The sequence below is a fragment of the Lethenteron reissneri genome, chromosome 23 (genome assembly GCF_015708825.2).
Source record: "Lethenteron reissneri isolate LAM-NWPU_2019-01 chromosome 23, ASM1570882v1, whole genome shotgun sequence".
Lineage (NCBI taxonomy): Eukaryota > Metazoa > Chordata > Hyperoartia > Petromyzontiformes > Petromyzontidae > Lethenteron > Lethenteron reissneri.
The window spans coordinates 9,474,709-9,499,280 of NC_083801.1; the positions used below are offsets into that span (position 1 = coordinate 9,474,709).

The window sequence follows — 24,572 nt, forward strand, 5'->3', positions numbered from 1 at the left end:
TGTCATACAGGAGATGACACACGGGCGTTGCCAAAGCCCTTGGGATAGGGGTTATTTCAAGTGTGCCTGAACCTTTCTGTCTTTCAATACGCAGCATCTCCCAATATCGACACGCCACTGCGCAGTGCACAGTTAAAGAAGGATTTAAGCATCTACGAAGGATATAGGGTTATGCTTTTTTTATTGTGTATTAATACTTATTTTAGTCTTAACATATTTTTGGGAAGGCCTCACGTTTTCAAGAGAATAATCTTATAGTTGTCCACTGATAATATTGCTCAAGCTCAGATTTATTGGTTGTAGTGTTAAAGGGCAGTATCCACACCAACCCTGTAGAGTGAACTTGTCTAAAGGGAGGCATACAAAAACGCATGGCGCACGACACAATGCTAAAACTATAAACAAATGTCAAACGCTACACAGAATGACGAACAGTATATGCGTGTTTCCATCGTGTGTTCTGTGCTAGCTTTCACCCCCTACGCATGAAAGGTCTTAGCAACATATTTCGACTTGACTACGCATTTTGCATTTGGAAGGGGCTGATTTCCCACTACCCAAACAAGGCACACCAACAGAGCATACCGAGTTTTATTTTGTCTTAATCAGCAATGCATGACCACTGGGTCCTGGTTTGGGAGTGTATTTTTTGTTTTCTCAACGCGTGGTTATGCGGACTGGGGCGTGGGTTCTGGTGCGCGTGTGTGGGGGGAGGTTTGTTGAAATTTTTATTTGAAACATTCGTCCTGTTTGGCTTGGGCTTGCGGCACAGTCCTCCGCACAATATCTTTGCCAAAGAAACGGCCTGTTGTGGCAACAGTGGACATACAATTGTAATAACGATTGTAGATGTCCAGCAGGGCTGATGCTATCATCATCATCTTCACAACCACCGTCATCTATCTGTACCAATACACTGCGTTTAAGATGCTTGGGGCCAGCAAAGGGTCCTAAATCCGTTCACAAGTTATCATCACCATCAGTTTTCAGTCAACAGGCTTTATCTACATCTAAGTTTGATAATTCTTGGAATTGTCATGCCCGAGGCTAAGAACTAGAAATGCACAATAAAAGTAGTCTGCAGCAGCTAAAATATTAATGTATATTGCAGCAACGTACATAATTGAAATATTTGCATTTCCCAAACATTATTACGGGATTATTAACGTAATGTGTATAATTAGCTTGGTAGTATCATTACCAAACTGTTTTAAAATATCATGCTTGTCTTGCGAAGCATATTATTGACCCAAAGTATTTGATGATGCTGTGTTAGCAGTGGTGGACAAGCACAAAGAACACATTCGTCAATGACACCGCCTTACAAAGAAAATAGATTTTAAGTGACGTTTCGGGAAATGGCCCTTCTCAATCGGACATACAAATCATTATTATTGTTAGGCATCCATACGATTGTGTGTGAATGTGGGGAATGAATGTGCATAATCCACCCCCCAAAAAAAGCACTTTGAGCGACATGGACGAAAGACTCACATGAGCGTGCATAACACTATGCAGATGGCGTGCAAGGGATGTGGCAGCCACACCCTGTAGCCCACACACAACCAGCAGGGACGGATTTGGCAGATGAGGAGTGAGGAGGGGGCGGGGGAACGTGGGTGGAGATGGGAATGGTGGGAGGAGGAGGAGGAGAAGGGGCAGTGCGTGGGATTGTGGAGTCTGGGAGCGCCGCATTTGTTATGCGGCGCTCAATCTGCTGCTAAGAGAACTGGCCTCAAATTGTTCAACCATTAGGTGGCGGCACACGCATTGGGAGGGAATGCGAGAAGCTTTAATCAGCGAGCTGTGGCAGTGCAAAAATATCCGTTAGCAGATTGTAAAACAACACGGCATCTTTGATGAAACTCCTTCTCGTCTGCCTGGTCTTTACCGGACCTGCTTTTTATGGAATTTAAGTCATTGGTACAAGTCATGATTACCAGCAAGCTTTTTACATTTGTGGCACATTAGGAATGGACCACTCTTTTAATTATGTATTCGTGAAAGTCCTTATGTGCTGTGCAGTACATCGATGCAGGTGTGTACACCAGCATGCGATAACGGAGTTGGGCCTGTAGGGGGCTGGCGGGGTTATTGATTAACCGGACTTGTACACCAGTCACATGGTTAATGGCGACTCGGTTGAAGATTGCTGTGTGTGACACACGTGCTGTTGCATTTTACAGGTAAAGGACCCAAAGGTTGTTTTTCATCGTTATATAAATGTTCTAGACTTCTTCTAGACTTCAAGCTTGGCTTTGACTTGTTAGTTTGTGATATATCCAATAGGAGGGGTTTTAGCACTGTGCACTGTAAAGGATGACGTACTATAATTACGTACTGTCATTGTAATTCTCTAACCCTATTACTGTTTATTCTATAACCATGTCCATGCACCCAGAATATGACTACTTGCAATGCTATTGAGAATAGAACACATGTACAGTCGTGAGTGGTCCAATGGTGACAAGTACAGTACGTATATTGTACACATACAGTACAGGTAATGGGTGTAAGATACCAATGTAAGATGATGATATAGATATACATACAGCTTAGGATTAAAGTAATATGCGAATAGTTAAGTGCAAAGGTTACTGTCATAGACAAAGATGGTTTATCAATAGTAGAATTGGGCTTAAGATAAACTGTGATTGATTAACCGCACTTGGACACCAGTCACATGGTTAATGGCAACTCGGTTGAAGATTGCTGTGTGTGACACACGTGCTGTTGCATTTTACAGATTTACCACAATAAATGTGTTTGCCCTCGATTTGGAACACCTGCCCACGTCCTTCATTTCGAGTGTGCAACATATTTGAGGTTGAGAAATTCTGTAATAAAGATCTTTTATGGGCACAGTTACTTGTTCGTGCAGTGGTTGGCAGGCAAAATATGTCTACACTTCACTGCATAATGCACTCCGCGAGCCACAACATTATGGGCAAATAACAGCACAGCCGATAACAACACAAAACTCATTTTATTTACATGTTTTTTGCAATTTCAAGCAGGTCACACAAAAAACAGATGCTTGAAGCAAATTTCAGAAAGGAATTCTACACGATCTATTTTGAAGTGACCTCATGAGTGGCCTGCACAAAATCCTGCTCCAGGGGGTACCTGCAGGAGCAATAATCTGGTTTATGAGCCGAGCTCCGTGTATGTAATCTGTGGATCGTTCAGGATGGCACATCTGGGTCGTAGCAGTCATGCTGTATGCAAATTAACGATTTGCTTAGCAACCTTGTAGGAATTCTTTAACCTCTTTGTCCTCCATCCCCCCCACCACCCTTCTATGGATTGTGTGCATGCCACTGGGCCTTGCTGGGTAATTTAACATTGGGTTTGCCCATTATAGTTGTTTTTACACTTCTTATTGAACACACAGATCAGTACGTACAACAACGACAGCTTTCCAAACTAGCAGAGGGCTTATCCAAACGCATTACCAGAGGGGAATGATTCTGCACACTATTGGTAATTACTGTACATGGGTTTATATAAACAAAAGCAATTGGCAAAGTAGCCATTTAAGAATAACCCAACCTTTTCTTACACGTTAAAATTTATTTTGTCGACTCGTTATGCAAAATGAAAGTTGGCAAAAGAAAATAAATAGAAAAGTGGACAATATATTAACTCACCACAGAAATAAATGACATCGAACAATATAAATATGTACTGCCTTGGCAGATTGTAGGTAATAATAATTCATCGATAAACAAGTAAGGCGATGTAACATACGCCTCACCTGTTTATTTACAATGAATAGTGGCACATGAAGCGAGCCGCATGAACCGACGTGCAGCCCTGGCTCTCAAGTTAGTCCTCATCACAGGGCCATGGTGGGGACAGGCACCTCGCACGTACTCACTTACTCAGATGGCACAGCGTTCAGATGTTCAACATGGGGCCACGGGGATGCAGGAGCATCATGGGATATGGGGAGACATGTGAGAGCCTTGCGGTGAATGCTTAAAAAAAAACTTTTCCTTGCAAACTTGATTTCTTAAAAATTCTCTCAAGCCCCACCAGCACATCACATTTGTATTAGTGATCCCAAAGTGGCTATTCCCAATCAATGCCATGGGCAGGTTTACTGGTGGCATGGGAAGTGAGCCATTGGAGTGTTTCACACTTTGAAGTTTCTGTTGTTCTTTTTGAAGAAAGCGTACAATTCACTTTTACCGCCGTCTTCTGTTTTTCGGGCATCTCCTGACAAGGCAACAAAAAAACAGTTTTGTTGTACTTGAATATGTCATTACAATATAAAGCCAAATTAATTCTAGTGTTCAGGGTTATCAAGTTTTCATAGTTTATGTGCTGCATTTTTATCTGTGCACCGTGTTTGCTGTCTCCATAAATTTTGAGCAGAGGGATATTGTTATTTTTGTTAATGACTGAGTGCAGTTAAAACTATAACATAAATAATATCACACACAGCAATACTTCACTTATCAAGAAAATAGGATTTGCTCAAATATTGTACGTTTTTGTTTATTACTTGATTAGAGTAAGAAAACCTGCGTTGGGAATCACAATGCATATGTATGCATCCACAAATGTATCCGTGTGTGCATGTGTTAAACAGTGGATTGCCGCTAATCTGGATTAAATTAAGCGAGGTTTCACGTGAATAACAACAACAAAAATCCGGATTTGCAAGGATGCGTACATAATCTCACGGTCACTGTAATATAACTTAAAGAAAATATTAATTTTCATCATCATCAGCCATGATCAATTCACTACTGCATGAAAGCCTCCTCAAGCTGTCATCTCTCACAGTTCTGCGATGCAACAATGCATCCAACACATACACATGAGCTGATTACATCGCTACGTCTACCTTATGGATGTCCTCTCGGGTGTGTTCGCTTCAACGGCAATGTTGTGGTGGGCAGTGCCATGGGGGAGGACCAATTGAGATTGGCCTTTTCCCTTCATGGCGTTTGTAACCACCACAGCGTCCAAATGGGGGCTCTGGATGGGTGCGAGAGGCTGGTGACCCCTCCACCTTCAATTTAACTACCACTAAATTATGAGGTAAAACATTTATTAATCTTGTGCCAGAGGCCCTGTGGGGACAGGCGTTTATGACGTCTCCTGGCCATACCCCATTTGGCGGAGCCAGGAGACTGGATCCTTACCCTCGGGGCTCCTCCAGCAAAAAGCCACTACGGATGGCCACGTGGAATGTTTAAATGCTCACTATGGAGGAGAGGCTGCCACTCCTCTGTTGGGAGCTGGACCAGTACCGCCTGGACCTCTGTGGTATTCAGGAGGTCCAGTGGACCGGCTCTGGCTCCTGCCACCGTGAGGGGTGGACAGTCCCTCTACTTGGGGCAGGAGACTGCCAAACAATAAGGAGTGGCTCTTATTCTGAACAAAAAGGGGCGTGGGAGCATGGCGGTGAGGTGTGTGAAGCTGTAAGCTCCAGGCTATTTTGGGCTCGCCTTCCCATCAACCATAGGCAAGGAGTGGTGGTCGTGGTTATTTATGCCCCCACCGAAGATGAACATCCATGGAGGGATGCAGGCAAGGCCAATGAGTCAGATGCCTTCTATGACCTCCTGTCATAGGTGCTGGCTAAAGTGGCCCCTCGAGATAGAGTGATCTTGTTGGGTGACTTCAATGTCCAAGTTGGTCATGATGCTAGCACCTGGTCTGGAGTGATTGGAAGACATGGGTCAGATCAGCTCAATAACAATGGTAGGAGGCTGTTAGATTTTTGTGCAGCCTATGGGCTTGTAATTACAAACACGCTGTTCCAGCATCGGCACATCCACACAACATCATGGATGCATGGCGGGTCCAAGCAAGAACATCTGCTGGACTAAATAGTGATGGAATAGCAGATGTGGGCCCATGTCCTTGACACCAGGACCGACCGTGGAGCTGATCTGCCCACTGACCATCGACTTGTCATCTGTAAGATCCACCTGCCATTCTTCCACTCCGGTGGTGGGTGTACACCCAGGACCCCATTAAAACAGATAGTAGCTGATGAAAGATGCCAGCGAGAATTTTATCATCGCTTGCGGCTGGGGTTGGCATCATCCCCCACTCCTCCTGATGTCGAGGGGAAATGGGTGAGGTTTAGGATTGTGGGTCATGCAGCTGCAATGGCTGCGTTTGGTACACGTTCAAGACCTCCTCAGAGACCCTGACTGACAGAGGAGGTGTTCAGGCTGGCTGAGAAAAAGCGACAGGCCCACTCTCATCATCTAGAGCATCCCACATCAGAGAATGAGGAGGCTTACCGCAACCTTCACTCGGAGGTTTGGAGAGCCGTGAGGCGCTGCAAGGATGGTTGGTGGTCGCGGGTTGCTGAGGAGATTGAGTCTGCCTCAATGGCCCGTGGTCACAAATCACTCTTTAATTCCATCAAAAAAGTAACCTGCAGCGCCACACCTATTACCATTGTTAGGGGAAAGAACGGTGATCCAATCTCCGACCCCCAGGAACAGATTTGCAGATTTGCTGAGCATTTCTGTGAGTTCCTGAGGCTGCAGTGCCTCAAATATTGGAAGAAGAAGTCACCCCCTGTGAGTGGCTGGCTGAGGTGCCGACTGTTGAGGAAATACTGAAGGCGATCCAGAGCCTGAGACCAGGAAAGGCACCAGGCAGAGATGATCTCCAAAGCGAAATGCTGAGCGAGGGTGACGTTTGTGCACAGATTGCCCTATATGACATTATAACAACAGTCTGGACCACTGGATGGGTTCTGCAGGATTGGAAGGATACCCTGGTGGTCCCCCTCTTTTAGAAGGGGGTCCACACAAACTGTAACAACTACAGGGGCATCTCACTCCTCCGTTTGCCAGGAAAGGTCCTGGCAAAAGATGATTCAACATCGCCTTGCCAGGCATGCTGAGGAGAGGCTTGCGGAGCCCCAATGCGGATTCAGGAAAAGGCGGTCCTGCACAGATGCCATATTTTCTGTCCGTCTGCTACAGCAGAGTTGTAAGGAATTCCAACAAGACCTACATCTCTGCTTTATTAACCTCGTCAAGGCCTATGATACCATCAGTAGGCCTGGGCTCGGGGTTGTTCGTGCTTTCGAAGTCCCTGACCCGCTGCTCACAATCATTAAGGACCTTCATGATGGTGAGTGAGTCCGGGTAAAACTACGTGGCCGGGAGTCGGAGCCATTCCCTGTTCACTTTGGGGTGCGACAGGGATGTCCTCTGGCTCCCACATTATTTAACATCTATTTTGACCACGTAGTTCGTGAAGCCTTCAATAGCTGTACCGGAGGAATTTCCATCTGGTACAGATACAATGGGAGGCTGATCGAATCCCGGGTGCGGTCAAGGGATGACTTCCTATTGTTTAACCATGTTATGTATGCCAATAATCTGGTAATTGCTGCTCACACAGAGGAGGAGTTGGAGGCACTGCTGCTGAACCTGGAGCTTTCCACTAAGAGGTGGGGGACTTATCATCAGCCTCACCAAACTAAGCATCTGCCTGGGTATTTTGTACCATCGGACACTCCACCCCCACAACTCCCAATTGGTGGTAGAGCAATTGTGGAGAGAGTGGAGAGTTTCCCATACCTAGGCAGTGTGCTCATGACCGGCTCCGGTTTGACAGCAGAGGTCCCACTCCGAATCAGTCGAGCAGCATTATCTTTTCATCGGTTGTGTAACGCTGTGTGGAAGCTGCCTGATCTGTCGCTCCACACGAACCTTCAGGTTTTCTCAGCCACAGTCATTCATTCCCTGCTCTACGGTTGTGAAACGTGGACCCCCCTAATGGAACATCTTTACTGTTTAGAAACATTTAGGTTGGCCTGCCTACGATCCATCCTGGGTTTAACCAGGCTGGATTGTGTGAGGAGCTCACATATCCTTGAAAGATCTGGACAAAGTCCCATTGGTGAGCTCCTCTGGCGTTGGCTGGGTCATGTAGCCCACATGCCCAGCCACCGCATGCCTAAACAGCTTTTGTTTGGCCAGATCGATGGAGTGATGTGGCACAGGAGGAATTGGAGCTGAGTGGACTTGCCGATGACTTGTACCAGCGGTGTCAAGATCGGCCTCTGTGGAGGAGGCTCGTGAAAGACGCTACTGGACAATTGGAGGCAGTCGCCCTCCAACAACAGCGGAGGGGGGAGGAGCAAAGCTCACAACAACGAGTGGAGCGCCGGGTGGCTAAAGCACAGCAAGTTAGCACAGTAGGGGGCACAGGTGGTGCATCAGCCAGTCATCTCAGTCAGTCGACCCGTGGCACCTTGGTCTGCCCCAACACCTCCTGCCAGCAGGTGTTCCACACTTCATGTGGCCTCAACATGCACATAGCCTGGCACAAGCATCGTGGTAACGTCACCATCACTTAGTGGTGAATGGCGGTTGTTGTTGTAACCTCATTTGGCTGCGACTTTGTCATTATTATTGACCAGGTATCATCCATTCTAGTAGCTCGTCCTGACTCAGCCCACCAATTCAGTCAGCATGATGTCTCTAACTTATGTATACTCCCTAATCCCCAAATTTCTATATTTGTCTCTCATTATAATTATAAGCATGCACTTTTGCACACTTCTTTGTACTTTTTCAGATATTATTTCATTTTTCTTGTGAACGTCCATGTTTCTGATTCATATGCCATGTCAGACAATACACACTGATAAATTCAGTGCCATTATTATTATTTAGGAACATTTTTACTGAACGTTGCTCTTCAATATCAATTTCAGTTGTATAAAAGCACAACCCCCTCTTGTCCGTCTCTATTCACATGCTGGTCCACTTTTAAGCACTGCCCTAAGTGTTTTGTCAGTTGTGTCCCTCTGATAGATATCTTCACTTGTTTAGTGAAATTGTTGTACATGGCCTTTATTTTGTCCAGTTTTATCTTCAGCCCAATTTTGGCGGCCTTCTGAAATAATTCTCTAATTTCCAATCAGAATGTTGTGCCATTACCTGCGCTTTTGTTTCTCAGATAAGATTTTAGTAACACATCTGCTAATGGTGCATTTTGTGAAAGTGTGTATCCTTTTCTTGTTCACCTTCCAATATTTTGCTACTTTCTTCACACAATTTCAGTTTAGCTGTTCCATTTTAAAAAAATTAATATTACATTTATATATCGGCCTCTGTTTGTAAGAGCCTGGACGACAGCATCAATTTACAATGAATCAAATGCCTTATCATAGTCCGCAAAGGATAGGCGCAATATACGAGGGCTTCATTGGGTTATCAGTAAGAGTGCTAATAATACAGATGGTATATATAATTTCATAAATAGAAATAACATTTTATTATAACATCAGTAAGTATTATGTATTGTACTCACGAGTGCATTCTCGTGTACTCCTATAAGGCAATGGTGGGAGATGAGGTTAGAGCTGCTTCACTTCCAATGCGGGTCTTGGTGATGCCCTCAGTCAAAATTTATGTTGTGAGATTTATTTTAGGTGGAGCCTGAAACTCTTTCCTGGTCTCGTGAGTTTTCACCTGGTGAAACATACTGTAATAACATTTTAAAAAATCTAATAAAAAAAATCGTGACCACAAATCGTGATAATGAAATTGTGTGGGGGGGGGGCGTGGTCTGGTTGGTTCAACATACTGAGCTAATGATGGGGGTGGGTACATTTCCTCAAGCAGTCCTCACTGGTAGGCGCTTTATAGATGTTTTAATTTAATTTTTTGTAGATATTTTCCCTCGGACAAAGAGCACCTTAACAAATCAGTGTTCTACGGATCGCGCTAAGCGAGGTCTGTCTGTATTGAGTTTACAGAGCTCCGAGACAAGGCTGTATAATTGTCGACATCATCAAAGAAACTTGACCAGTTGTTGGAACAAAATTAACCGACTTATTTACAACTAAAATATAAATTACAAGTACTCTTATTTATAATTTTGAGCTTTTTGTCAATTTACTGCTGGATGAAGGCCATGGGGATTCTCTGACCATACGTCACCATACTGGTCAGTGCAGGTTGATGAAGGAGGGGGAAAAAGATCAGTTCAGATATTGACACTGGTGTCAGCGATGGCTCGGAATAAAACTCGGAATGTTGGGAGTTCACTGCATTATGCTGACCAGGTTCTATCTGGCAAGCCTATTTTATTTATAGTGTTGCCAAGTATACAGTGGGTCATAAAATGGGGAAAACTAATTGGACTGTAGGCTTTGCTCCATAAGCACACACACCCACTCAGCACAGTGTACGTGCACACATAGCCACACTTTTATCAACAGCAGCAGTTGTTGGGAAGATATCGTTACCAGTATGCAGAGTGCAAATTATCGCTACCAATACAGCTCGGAAGGCACAGCAATGCAAAGGCTGATACATCGTTATTTTGCTGTTTTTTCAGATGAATAAAAATACATTGTGTAATCTGCCGTTCAGGATAAATTAATGACTTACTCTTGTATTCATGTCAATTGGGAAAAACAGGCGTGTTCTTGCTTCGTTACATTTGTGTTCCTTAGTCTCTGCAACTGTTCGAGTTTGATATTAATATCCCGAACATTGCTTTATCACATGCGAGGTTGGCCTGTGCGTGCACATTTTGCTACCACAGCAGTTAGGGCAGGAGATGTAATTAAATAATTTATATTGAGTCATAAAATTTGTATGGATTTAAAGACACTGCACCGCCAGAGAACATGGCCACAACAAAAAAATAACACAATCAACATACAGGCAATCACTATGGCAACTTGCTTATACAGTGTGTCAAGCCTCAATGAACACATCAAATAATATCTGTAAGAGGGAAAATAGGCTGCCAAGACCAAAAAGGTTTAAAGTTAAAGCAATTCCAAGACATATAAATGCACAGACTTTTCGAGGTCAGAAGTTCACAGTGGAGAATTTAGGTTTGGTGACTTTGAAGGTCTTGAGGATTACTAGCTGCCAGGACATGTGGAAAACAGTGGCTATTTACTGTACGATTTACAAATCTCTATGTTTTCTGCAAAGGTCCACCAACTGTTCGGTATGAAGGACAGACGTCAAACTAAATTTGGGTGTTCAAATAACGGCTCTTTAGGTGAAGGTTCTGCCAAAAATGCTAGACTGCCCAAAAACGAACAAATAGAATTGTATGAAACCTAATTGCACAGCTTCTAAAAGAGGAAGATGCTCCATTTACTTGATACAGCTGTCGTGGCTGTGACGGTACCACCTGAAGACGGAAGCTTGTGTTGCCTCCGAAACGTCGTGATTTTTATTTTATTTTACTTTTTTATGTTTTTACCTACGTGACTTTACTGAGAAACCTAAGAATATGAATCATTGCAGTCACGAAAGCTTCAAATCTAGAATTTATGCTCCACTAAATATAATCTTCTGCAAGGGGAATAAACAGTTGCTTCATATGCATGACTTCTTCTAGAAGGAGGGAAAATATGCCTATGGGTGTGAAAACCTTTTCGGAAGAACAAGTGAACAAATATACAGGAGAGAAGAGACGTTCTGAAGGAAGGACGATCGTGAAAGTATCCACGACACGAGGAGGAAAGGGGAAAGGAAATCGGGGAGAATTGGAGAGATGAAGAGAAAAGGGAAGGGGGAGAGGCGGGACAGAAGAGGTGACACGGTGGAGAGATGCGGTGGAGATGACTGTCCGTGGAAATCCATAATGGTTGATCTCAAAAGCGAATAATATTGTAGAGCAAAGAATGCTCGACGAAGATTGCACAGCCTTGTTATTCGAAGTAAATTATTTTCGAACATTTAGCAAAGATAATTTATAGGGATAAAAGACACGTGATGCAAGAATCTGTTGAAGCTGACCCTCTAAGAGTGAAAATTAGCTTTGAAGATATTCCTGGCTTGCTGTTTGACTACAAAGGCTAGACTGACTCGACAGATGTTCTGTTTAATTAAGCACTACACGTCGGCATATCCTCTCTTTCGTCGGATTGTACTGAGTCAGGAGTGAAGGTCAGTGGTGCTGTTTGTGTCATGCTGATAAAGGGATGTTTTGTTCCTGGATAATAAACAAATTAAACATACCTCCCAATAACAAAACAAACTCCCAATACCTGTGAAGTACCGGTGAAGACACTTGACGCCGAGGTGGAGGCACACGGATATTTATTTAACACAGCTCGTATGTGACATACAGCACTGGAGGGGGTATCGGCCCCCTCACCCGACTAGCTAAGGATACACTTCCTAGCTAAGTCCTAGCCTGCCTCACAGTCCTCCACTACTGGGCTAGGGGAGGCTACTTGGCCCGACACTGGTAAGTCGGGCCCGGTACCCGGAGTCCCAGACCAGCTCTTAGAAGAGCACCGGCTCTGGCTTTCGGGACCACGCCGCTGGCTCAGTCCTGTTCGGCCCTGATAAGGACATCGAACGAGGGGAGTCCAGGGCTCTATCTAAGACGTCTTCAGTCTTCTTAGTTAACTATAACATAACTGAACTCGAGCCCCTATAACGTCCCCTTTTATACCCAACCCTCCTTGAGGGGTGGGGCCCCGGGGGATCATAACGCCAAACCAGCCCCCCCCAGGGTGTCTGGCTCGGACGTCGCAGAGGGCATCTCCCCGTGCACACACGTAGCCCCGCCCACTGTGTTTGTTTCCCATAGACTGCCATACATAACGGGCCCTCTCTCTAACACCCCTACACCTGTACTATATCTATGAGCTTGATGTGTTTAAATCAATCAATGTGTTGTAATCCACCGACGACGAAACCCCACGAAAAAATAATGTTACATTCTGATCAAGAGTGACATTCCATATATCGGCACCCATTCCCATGCACAAGGCCCACTGGGACAATGCCAATGTTGGAGTTTTCTGGGTCCCCAAATCCAATGAAAATATACCTTGGGGCAGATTCAGATCATCTAAGCCTCTCCTTGTTTTTCCCGCAGAGAAAGTATTATTTTTTGTGTTGGAGCCAAGCAACAAATAAAAAGCTATATATATACGGAGGAAGAAAAAAAATAACCAGAGGGAGAAAAATACACGACCCAGACAGCTAAACGTGATCTTAGTATAAAAACCCGCACAGGCAGTGGGGCTTGAAATGAAACGCAGAAGTCGTAGAAGAGGATTTTATGCCCAGGGATACAGATGGCTTTATTGCGGTAAAGGATTTTTGTTGCTGCTGCTGCTGGTGACTGATTCTGAGGTAATATGAAGGAGACGTTGTCTGCTAATCTATTTTGTTACTTATTATATTTCCCCCACGATGAGGTAAGACTGGTGGCAGAGTGACCTGGAGGCAAGGCAACAAATGAATGGGCTTATAACAAAAACAAGTTTCGGGTTAGCTTTCAATAGGAATGCCTATAAGACTCCAGGATGCCTTAAGCTGGATAACTGCTGTCTAAGAGTACGGGTTTACGATTTAAAGTCCACAATGTTGCGTTATTTACAGGAAAGGTATGAATGTCAAGCTGTCAAGTCTGTCTCCTGATGTAATGGATTAATGAAATGTTTTTTTTGCCTTTTTAAAATACATTGAAACCCGTTTTTGTAACTCGGTTAAAATATCAATGTTATGCACTACTGTACCAAGCTACACAATACTAATTAGGTATTTTTTCAGAATTTCACTGCCCACGTTCAGAAATGCGTATAAACTAAATCTAAGGTAATGCAATGGAACCTTTTTGCATAACGAAATAAACATATTTACATATTACAAAATAAATAGTAATATAAATGCAACATTTAATTTCTAATATCGAAGGATGCAGGTGTGTGTCTAAAATAAATCCCAGAATTCACTACGCAAGTTTGCTGCAGTGATAGCAATGGGAAGGATGTTTCAACCCAGTACTGATGGTAGGTATTCATTTGTTGTTTAGAAGCTATCGGAAGGATTATGGGTAAATTCAACGTTAAATTCCTCGTTCGTTAGTTGTGCAATACTGTATTCCTCAAGGACCCTGTACTCGTTCCATGCAAAATCGATGTTTTTGTCGTTGTTGTTGTTGCTGCTGCTGATGTGCTCACGCACCACGGATCTCCCTTTTAAAATAGCTGGGCACCTGGCTAAACGGGATCATCCTTGTAACACATAAAATAAACTTCAATGTGAAGTTAACTGTAAAGATGGAGACTGAGAATACAGGTACTGTTAGGATTTGTTTCAATTTCCTATGAGCTGAGTGATGAGATTCTCAGTATATGCTAACCCTCATTCCTATACTTAGAGACCTAACTATAATGAGGAATAATTATTTAATGTGTAAATAATATTGTCCCGAATGATACTTAATCATTATTTAATATTGCCAACTGATCATTGATGATGCTATAAGTCTAATCCCCATGTTGCAATTTTTACAGAGCAACACACAGCAAGTGTCACCCATTCAAACAAGTAATATGCTCAGATTTATGCTCAGAGCACCTCAAGTCCTCAATAAGCCTAGAAATGTAACTACAAGTGATGTCACTTCTCGACGCAAAGGAGTGGATGGTTGACGGTGTGGAGTCCAGCCACATTAGACACGGTCTTTGTTGGGTTTTTTTATGCCGAAAAAAAACCAATCCAATCCACACCATCTCACTGTTTTTGCTCAAAATAGCAGCAGGCAAGTGATGCTGAACTGAGAGAAGACAGAGACTCATAGTCTTCAACCTCATTAATTTAAGCTGAAGCTGCCGAGTTTGAAATCATTTGCACGATTTTCAAAGCAAAAAAAAATCGCGATGCATATTTTTACGACAATTCTTTTTACAACGTGCTACGAAGGTACAACGGTACAATGAAGGGTTCACGACTTGAGCATCCTACCGCTTACATCGGCAGAGCTGTCAGGCAGGTATATACAGTGACATCACCTTGACGAGTCTTAGCAAAAGTTGCTCTGTAACAACAAAAATAAGATTGCCATGCGTGAACTGAACCATGGCGCCTGGCTTGGGAACGCACCTGGCCACGCAGACGACGAGCGCGAACGTGATGGTGATCTGCACGGCGCCCACCACCGAGGCGATGAGCACGTAGCGGAGGTTGTCTCCGTCAGGGATCACGTACAGCATGCTGCTCTCCTCGCTCTCACACTGCTGGCCCAGAAAGCCTGGGTCGCAGCTGCCCGCGCCACGAGCCGCGTATGGGAAGGGGGCCCAACGGGGTTGGGGTGGAAGACGAGAAGGTCGCCATTAATTTGACTTCAGTGTTATTTAGCGTTCGCATGATGCGCGAGTGCATGCAAGTGTGCACAATTGATTGAGTGCACTCGAGGATAGTGAGGAGTGGCATCGTATTGGTGAGCTCATGGCATCACCCTCCTCGTGATCCTAGCTTTAGCTTCGTCTATATGTAACACAGCATAATAATTTTGTTTTGTCGTGGAGACTGTAAATAACCAAAAAGATAATCAATGTCTCCTTTGTATATTTAAAGTGTTTCTTTCTCAACCAATTGGGCTAACGGTCTTCTGGGAGTGCATCACTTCAGCAACCCATGGACCAGTTTTCACATAGTTTCTCATTAGCAGAGCCAGGCTTGCTTGAATTAATGCATTGCCAGATGTTCTAGGCAAGGACCCTCTATTTTAATTATAGGTCCGAGTTCAACAGAGATTTATACAATATATATGACATAGAATAATTTGTGTCGTTGTGCAGAATATAAACAAAATCTATACTTAGCATTGGCAAATAGGTGTCCAAACCTGAGTGTCTTCCCTACTTTAACCCAGATTACAATTATACATTTGTGTGGCATTATTAATGTCAGCGCCAGGAATATGAAGGCTGACTACGATTACCCCTGGTGTGGCTTTATGTGACCTTAGGAGCCAAAGAAATCTCCCAAATGTTTTGAATATATTTAATATAATTGCATAACTGTCAGCAGAAAACCACAGTGGACATGATGCATTTTAGGGTCAAATAGTTGCTCACTAATGGCACCTGTCACAAGAGTGGGGACGAGCAGAAGATCTTTGTGCCTGAGTGTATGGCTCACATGTGGTGCGTGTGTTGCTCACATGCAGGAGGCATGGCGTTGCGTGTGCGAATAATGGCATTGTCCGTTGCGACAATAGTTCTGGAGGCTCTCAGGGCAAAGCTCCCCGTGGTCCCTCACCACTGGCTCTTCTTGGTCACGGGTGCTGTCTGCTAGAACAAAAAGCCACATCAATGCGATGGAGACACTGTGGTGAACCTTGCTCTCTGAGTGCAAAGACCAGACTACGTACTCTTCAGTGATGGGCTCAGCCAGACCTCTGAGTTTAAAATGCAAAATGTAACCGCTTGTGTCTATTTAGATTACTGTGTTGATTAATAATGATCACGTATGATGCAATTCAATCTGTTTTTTTTCATAACAAAATAACGTGGATGTACGACGTGTGATACACACAACTGTGGTTGATTAAGTGAGTGGCAACCAGTGGAAACCCTTGGTTTATGGACAGTGGTTTAAAAAAAACAATTTAGAGCTGCAAACAAAATCTAATTAAGAAGCATGCTGGTTCTAAGGCCCATAATTGGCTTTGAGAGCCATTCTGCAGAGACACGGACCTCTTGTCCTCATGGGCCACAAGATGCCAGACCCACCAGATGGACACTGTTGGTCTCGCTCGTGCACCAACACGTGGTTAATTACTTATTTTTGTCCCACGTTTTCTCTGAAAGTACCAAATCTAACTTTTGACTTTGCATACTTCTGAAATTAATATCAGCATGGCACTGAGTGTATCCCAACTACGATAGATGTTTCTTCCTGTAAGCAGCTGACAATTAGTAAATGTTATCCATGAGAAAGATAATATCTATTTTATTGACAGCGGGGCATTGAACATTATTTTCTTGAACCTTTTTGTTACCATCAGTCTCTTTTTATAAAGCTTATGGGAAGTGTGGACCTTTCTGAAGTATTCGTTGGATCATTTTAATCAAGTTTAGCTTCAGTGCACAATATGTTATTAATATGAACAAAAATCTGAACAAGTACAGTACGTATAACTAACACAGCTCATGAATGACTGCTGGCAAAAAATCTCCACAGGCACTGTCTAACCATTAACATATGTGATCAGTACTCTGTATGAGGTTCGTGAATTTGAATGAGGATTCCACTTTAACACAATTTGTTGAACACCCACACAAGAAATGTGAGTGCAATATAGTCTGGGTAAGGTTTCTTTTTTGAACAGAATTCTGTATTTAAAAAAATAAATCATTATTATCCGAGCACGAGACAAATACTCATTTACATGTTGGTGTATTTTTTTTATCTGGGATTACTAATTCAGGCGGTTGACATTGAAGTGACTTTACCGTACCCATACGATGTCATTATAAAGCACACTGGGGTAGTAATTTAGTTGTCGACATTGTTAGCACTGCATGTGGTATAGAAAAAGAAAGTGTGACACAATGTGTTAGAACTCTAACATTTGACTCGTGAACATGATTGATTTAACACCGGTCTACTTCATGAAATGTTCATGCAACCAAATCATAAAGGTGCAAAGAAGGAGGTCATGTTCTTTAATACGCGATGCCCTTTGACAGAAATCCTAAATAATGAATGGTGAGAGAGACGTGTTCGTGTGAAACAGAAAAGTACATTAATGACCACGAGTATAGGCCAAAATACAATGTTCCCGTCCTGTTCTTAACAAACTTGTGAAAAATGTAAGATTGTTTTTTCACATTTAAAATACACCCAACAAAAGAAGCACATTCTTATCCCTTGTCCGTATCATCATGGCTTTTAGAATTCCCCTTGATAAATGTGCTCGGTTGAAGAAAAAGATCATGCATTTTTACCATCTTTGCCCACCTCCGGCCAGCATTTCCCACTGCAGAGGCATCTTGCAATGCTATTTTCATCATGCTTTCTCCGCCGCATCTTAAAGTGTTTTCTCACCATGCATTTTATTTACTACGTCTGTAGTAGCGTAACGCGCGCAGGGTTTGCAAACAGCAGTTGCATTACGTACGGGGTTGCAGACAGTGAGGTCAGCTAAGGATAAGCAGGTGCAGACGGGTGGCCTGATTGACAGCAGACAGAGAGACGCCAGCAATTAGGGAAAGAGGCAGTGATTGGCTGGCTGCAAATGCAAACGTGGAGTAGGCGCCACGTAGGCGAGAGATAGTGGTGAAAAGGGGGAGAACACGTGTGTGAGGCGTGGGGAGGACGCCGGCTTAATGAGGGCCATCTGGGGGCACTTAATGAGGAGGAGGATAAAAGGGGAATGTATGAGGCAGAGGGGTTGAGTTGGTTGTAGTCAAGACAAGAGTGAATTCAAGAGAAGTCCGGGACCCCATTCTCCACATCTCATCCTCTCCAGCGGTGTTGGCTGATCCCCTGCTGGAGGCAAGGGTAAGGTCGGAGGAGTGAGGGTAGACAGGCTAGCAGTAGAGAGGCTAGCGGAATCCTAAGTGTGAGTGTGAGTAGACTAGCAGTAGAGAAGTTAGCAGAGTGTATAGTAAGAGGCTAGCAGTGGAGAAACTAGCAGAGTGCAACATAGGCTAGCGGAGCGAGAGAGAGCAAGTGGAGCATAGCAGACAAGCAGTACAAGAGGAAGAGTTGCAACGGAGATACGCGATGAGTTCTGTACGAATAAAGTGACGCAGGAAAAAAAAAACGAAGTTGTCTGTGTGAAATACCACCACTACATTTGGTGTCGAAGTAGTAAAGAACTGCGCCGCCATGTCAAAGAAAGCGGTGAAGAGAAAGAACACACCTGTTGACTCTTCCAATGATGAGAACGACGAGGAGGTTGTTCCCGCCACGGCTCCTGAGAATGTTGCTCAGCCGGCGGAACCAGAGGACCGGCTGCCTTCGGCGCAAGTGAGTGAGCGTGAGGAAACTCCGGTTAGCGTGACGAGACGGAGTTGGCGGGATGTTGCTGCTCACTTAGAGACCACGTTGGCAGCAGTTACGTACTTGTTCAACATGCTGATAGCGGCAGGCCGGACAACATCTACAGAGGTGGCGACGGATGCGACTACTCTTTACATCGCTTCAACAACGCCGACTGCGCCCGAGCGAGTGGCCACGGGACCCGCTAATGCAGTGGTCGTGTTGGACTTGACATCTACTTCGCCGACGGTGCGTACAGCTCCGTTACGCCGGTTGCTAGAAGTCCGCGCATTCTCCGCGACCGAGGGCGACTGGACGGAATTTTATCGCTGCTTTGAAGCAGCGTATCGCTCCATCGACTGGTCGGAGCGCGAGGCGGTGTGGGCCCTGCTGACAGCCCTCGACGACGACTCGTTGGCTGTCTTCTACTCCATCTGCGAGGCCGATCGATCATCGCTCGCCGGTGCCTGTGCTCCGATGGTGGCTATTTTCGAACCACAGTCGACCATCCGGAGGAAGTTCCAGCTGAGAAAGCGGGGAGACACGGAGTCACCCTTGGCGTTCCACAGCGCTCTGTTAGCCCTTGGATGGGCGGCCTACCCCTCCATGGATCGGGCAGCTCTTGAGCGGCTCTTGATGGTGGCAAAATATTTGGGGGTCGTCCTCTCCGTCGCCGACGACGACGACGACCTCTCATCCCTCCAAGTTGCGAAGAACATTCAAGCACATCTGGGCCTCAGGGATGAGCCAGCGGCGATCGCATGCACAACTGTGAAAGGGGACACGACGGACATCGATGGCGGCACAGGATACGCAGCACGGTCTTCAAGTCCACGACGTGCAGAGATGAACGGTCGTCGGTCACCGGTTGGGTGGCCACCACGTCGCGGACCACCAAAAGGATATGCTTCGCGCGGGTGCTACAACTGCAGGTGGATGGGCCACATTGCCAGGAAATGCCGGCTGTGTGTTGGCGGTCCGCCTGGAGCTCCGGCGATCTATGACATCAACTTCTCCTCGTTCTGAGGACCACAGGCGAGTCGCGACGCATCATGCATATGGCCGTTTCATTCCCATCACTCATCCGCGCAGCATTGCCCTGTATCCATTCATCCCGATGGGTTGTATGATGATGGTAAATGGTGTGCATTGGCATATCGTGCGTTCGGTGCCGTGCCGGGTTCGTCGGACGTTATGGCACTTATCCAGGGGATGGAGGTCCGAGTGCTAATTGACACGGGTGCTTCGGCTACCCTCATTTCGCTGTCGACTTTTTAATCGTTGCCGGCCTCACCCCAGCCACTAGAGCAGGTGGATGGGCCATGTATTGCGGCAAACGGTGGTAGTCTTGGGATTGTGGGTCGCATGATTGCTACGATACAAATAGGGGATGTACGTATGGATGGTCCTCTTTGAATTTCCACAACTTTGGCTGTGCCGTGCTTATTGGGCACGGATTTCTTGTGCAGTATGCCCCTTAACATTCGTTTGGATAAGGGCTGTATTGAGATGCCATTGGGATGGCGCCTGAACTTTTTAAAAACATCTACAAAGTATACGGCGATCAATGCTGTTGTGCAGGCTATGGTTAACCGCACGGTACGCGTTCCACCAGCCACGCAGATGCTCGTGCCATTACGGCTGTGTAAAAACTTTCCCTTGGTGAACTCGGAGGAGGGAGTCTTGTTGACCCCCTCAAATGCGGTGTCGCGGACACCCTCTTTGGTAGGGGCACTAATGGTGGTGTCGGCAAATAGCAATCACATAATTAAAGTCGTTAATGCGGGGCATACGCCGATCGTCATTCAGGAAGGCATCGTGTTGGCACACGCGACGGCGGCCGTGGGTACGGAACAGATGGCATGCATGTCAGGGGAGTTTGCACAGGAGTTGCCGGTATGTGATCATGAATCCGAGTGGCTGCGCCGGTTGTGTGAGGAAAGTCGGGAATTGACATCTGAGCAGCGGGCGCGACTTCGCCAGCTTTTGCATGAGTTTAAAGACGTTTTTAGTAACGGAAAATATGATATAGGTCAGACAACCCCATTACAGCATCATATTGATATGGGGAACGCGCCTCCGATTCGATTTAATTCCCACAGGTTGAGCCTACGTGAAACATATTGCATTCGGCAGACGATGGGGAGATGTTGGCGCAAGACATTTTCTCTCCCTCCACCAGCTCTTGGGGGGGGCGCCCATTGTATTAGTCAAAAATCTTGGATTTCAGGAACCTTAATAAGGATTTTGTTGTGGATGCATACCCACTTCCGCGCATGGATGATTCTTTGGACGCCTTGTCAGGTGCGCGATTCTTCTCGACCCTTAATCTTTTGTCGGGATTTTGGTAATTGCCTTAGGACGAGGAGTTGAAACCAAAGACGGCTTTTCGTACACCACAGGGGTTGTATCACTTCAATGTCCTTCCGATGGGACTCCACTCCACGCCGGCCACCTTTCAGCACCTTATGGAATTGGTTTTATCTGGGTTGCAATTGGAATCGTGCCTCATTTATTTGGATGACATCATTGTTTTTTGGCAAAATTTCAATGAGCACTTGCAGCGGCTGCGCTGTTTTTTCCTGGTGCGAAATGCTAAATTGAAATTCAAACCACAAAAGTGTCACTTGCTACAGATGTCAGTTAAGTATTTGGGTCATGTGGTTAGCGCGTCGGGGGTTGCTACTGATCCCGAGAAGATGAGCTGTGTGTGCACGTGGCCAACCCCCAAATCAGTGTCAGAGGTCCGCAGAGTTAATGCTGGCACAAACCGACTGGGATTTGCACATTCCGAGTGTCCTGGCTGCCTATAGATTGGCTGCATACACCTCGACGGGGTATTCTCCCTTCTATTTGATGTATGGACGGGAACCCAAGGCTCCCGCGTTGGTGAAATTGAGCATGCGTCCGCCGGGCAAGGCGTCGGCCGTACCGGTTCCCATGCAGGTGACCCTTGAGCACGTCACCCAAATTCCATCGCCCATGGCAAGGGCTAGTAGAGGTCGTTGATGTTCGTCGACCCCAGTGCGTGCGTATTCAATTCGGGCGTTTCCACTGATATATGCACCCATCATGGCTAAAGAAATTTGAGCCACCGACTCACGATGCGTCATCTCCCATCCTGAAACGGCCTGTGTCAGATGCGTTTGACGAGCCTGTCATGCCGCCCCAAGCGGACGCGCCTCAGGAGTCTTGTTCCCTTACACCCACAGGATTGCGACAACTAATGCGAGGCGAGCCGACCGGCTGACATTGGAGTCTGAGTCAGAGGACCAGCCACAACCGGGTTGCTAGTTTTGGTGCGAACGGGACCCACGGGAGGTTCACAGTTCATTGGAGACGAGACACGGCTCCTTGTCGAGCCCTGAGCCGTCTCTTCCTCCGGCTGTGCGGGACCCGGTTCATGGTGATGGACCGGCGGCGGGAACCCGCTCCCGGAGGACTGTTTTTCGTTGAAGAATGCGCGAGCGTTCAAAAAGACAGACTGCATTGCACACACCTGTATATACACACATATTTATTGTTGTTTTTATTGCTGTTGTGTTGTTAGGTTCTTGTTGTTGTAATCTGTGTCACACATTTGCGCGTTACTTGGTTTGTATATAAGGTCAGCCAGGACGGCTGGATTTTTCATCACGGGGGTGGGGGGGGGTGATGTAGTGGCGTAACGCACGCAGGGTTTGCAAATAGCAGTTGCATTATGTACGGGGTTGCAGACAGTGAGGTCAGCTGAGGATAAGCAGGTGCAGCAGGTGCAGGCGGGTGGCCTGGGTGACAGCAGACAGAGAGACGCCAGCAATTAGGGAAAGAGGTAGTGACTGACTGGCTGGCTTTAAATGCAATGGCGGAGTAGGCGCCACGGAGGCGAGAGATAGTGGCGAAAAGGGGGAGAACACGTGCGTGAGGCATGGGGAGGACGCTGGCTTAATGAGGGCCATCTGGGGGCACATAATGAGGAGGAAGATAATAGGGGAACGTGTGAGGCAGAGGGGTTGAGTTGGTTGGAGTGAAGACAAGAAAAGTCCGGGACCACGCTCTCCACACCTTGTCCTTTCCCACTGTGTTGGCTGATCCCCCGCTGGAGGCAGGGGTGAGGTCGGAGGAGTGAGGGTAGACAGGCTAGCAGTAGAGAGGCTAGCGGAATCCTAAGTGTGAGTAAGAGAAGGCTAGCAGTAGAGAAGCTAGCAGAGTGTATAGTAAGAGGCTAGCAGTGGAGAAGCTGGCAGAGTGCAAGATAGCAGGCTAACAGAGCAAGCGGAGCGTAGCAGACGAGCAGTACAAGAGGAAGAGTTGCGACAGAGATACATGGTGTTGAACGCGATGAGTTCTGTATGAATAAAGTGACACAGGATAAAAAGAAGTTGTCCGTGTGAAATAACACCACTACACGTCTGTAACCATATATACACCGTGTAGTGATTACGCTGACACTGACATTCTTTATCTTTGCATTATTTGATGACAACAGCCTTCTCGTGTGTGTCACGTGCTCCCAAGAAGTCGGCAGTAATGTGGAGAAAAGGTTTATTTTCTATGTCAACCACATGGGTCACCCACAGGACATGGAGCTCTGAAGAAACCGCAGGAGGGAAAGTCACTCTTCCTTTAGGTTCAGGGGCTGCCAGCCACAAACGCTCGCTGTGATCTGAGGATGGGAATGGATGGGGGGTTGAATGTGATTCCTGTGTCTGACACCGACCTGGATTGCACTTCCCCAGGAAGCGGACCTCAATGAGCTGTTGCTTCATGCAGGACGCCTCCTTCACCAGGCAGGGGTTCTCATACGACACCCCGTCTGACGCGCACACGGGGTTGGAGTTGTGTCCCGTGCAGTCTATGTTGCACACGCACCTGCTGGCCGGAGGCACGTGCAGTCCATCAGGCGGGGGAGGGGGGAAGGTGGCCTTGGGGTTATATAGGGGTCAGGGAGAAGGGAATACTGTGGAGATTATAACATCTGCTGGAGTGATGGAAAGGCACAGGTGGGAGAGCGTGGATAAGATGAGAGCCTTGACAACGAATTTGTGATTCTCCCTCTGAACATGGCTAGCCATATCTTAGCTTCTGAACTTAGTGCATTTAATCAATGGTTTTTTATATGGCTTCCATGAGGTAAAATGTTGAAAAAAAATAACCATTCCATCATAATCCACTTGGACACATGTTTTGACAGACCCGAATCAAATGTGCAGGTGAGATAGATATAACTCTTATGTCACTGCGAATAGTCAGGAGACTGGATCATGAGTCAAATACGGTGTAACTTTTGAGCTAATCACCCCATTGAGAGAGGACACACCTCAGCTATTTGTCTATATATCTTGCCACAGCAGTAACCTTCACAGAGCAGCACAGGAATGTGATGTTTTTTTCACACTCGAGAAAAAATATAGGGCCTGATTCATGTGTTAGCAGAAACAATTTTTGTACAGATTTTCAGCAAAAAAAAACACGGAAAGAAAGCAACGATTTATTTATTTTTCCACCCAATTCAGGTGGAAACTGCTTTCCTGCCAACACACGACTTGGCCTCGTACTTTTTTTAATCTTTGCCAAAAAACCTCGAATGATAATGGAAATTTGAGGGTCAGCAACGATGAAGCACATGCATGTTAAAGAAGATGGAAGGTTCATTACCCAATATCCTCAGCATCCTCATCGCATTCAGATCCGTACAGGCAAATCCCACATTTGGTCGACTTTCTGTAATGTTCCGACCCGGACCCCTCATAGTCGGCTGTGAATAGAAAAATGTTTCTTATATGTAAGTATGTTGAACTTCTTTCGCACCCAACGTAGCCATCT

The 24,572-nt window shown here is 45.7% G+C and overlaps 1 protein-coding gene across 4 annotated transcripts in view; it reads right to left on the minus strand.

The window, feature by feature from the left end:
• Window positions 1–2,967: 2,967 nt before the first annotated feature.
• Window positions 2,968–24,572, minus strand: part of LOC133345937 (tomoregulin-1-like) — a 55,198-nt gene continuing 33,593 nt past the window's right edge. Inside the window, exons 5-9 of one of the 4 annotated variants that reach the window (XM_061557075.1) lie at window positions 24,405–24,504; window positions 23,467–23,621; window positions 15,940–16,069; window positions 14,877–15,035; window positions 2,968–4,221 (exon numbers count right to left, since the gene is read on the minus strand). In XM_061557075.1, coding sequence (XP_061413059.1) covers window positions 4,191–4,221; window positions 14,877–15,035; window positions 15,940–16,069; window positions 23,467–23,621; window positions 24,405–24,504 — 575 coding nt within the window. In that variant the 3' untranslated portion in view covers window positions 2,968–4,190. The remainder of the gene's footprint in view (window positions 4,222–14,876; window positions 15,036–15,939; window positions 16,070–23,466; window positions 23,622–24,404; window positions 24,505–24,572) is intronic. The other 3 variants (XM_061557078.1, XM_061557077.1, XM_061557079.1) reach the window with 3 other exon arrangements.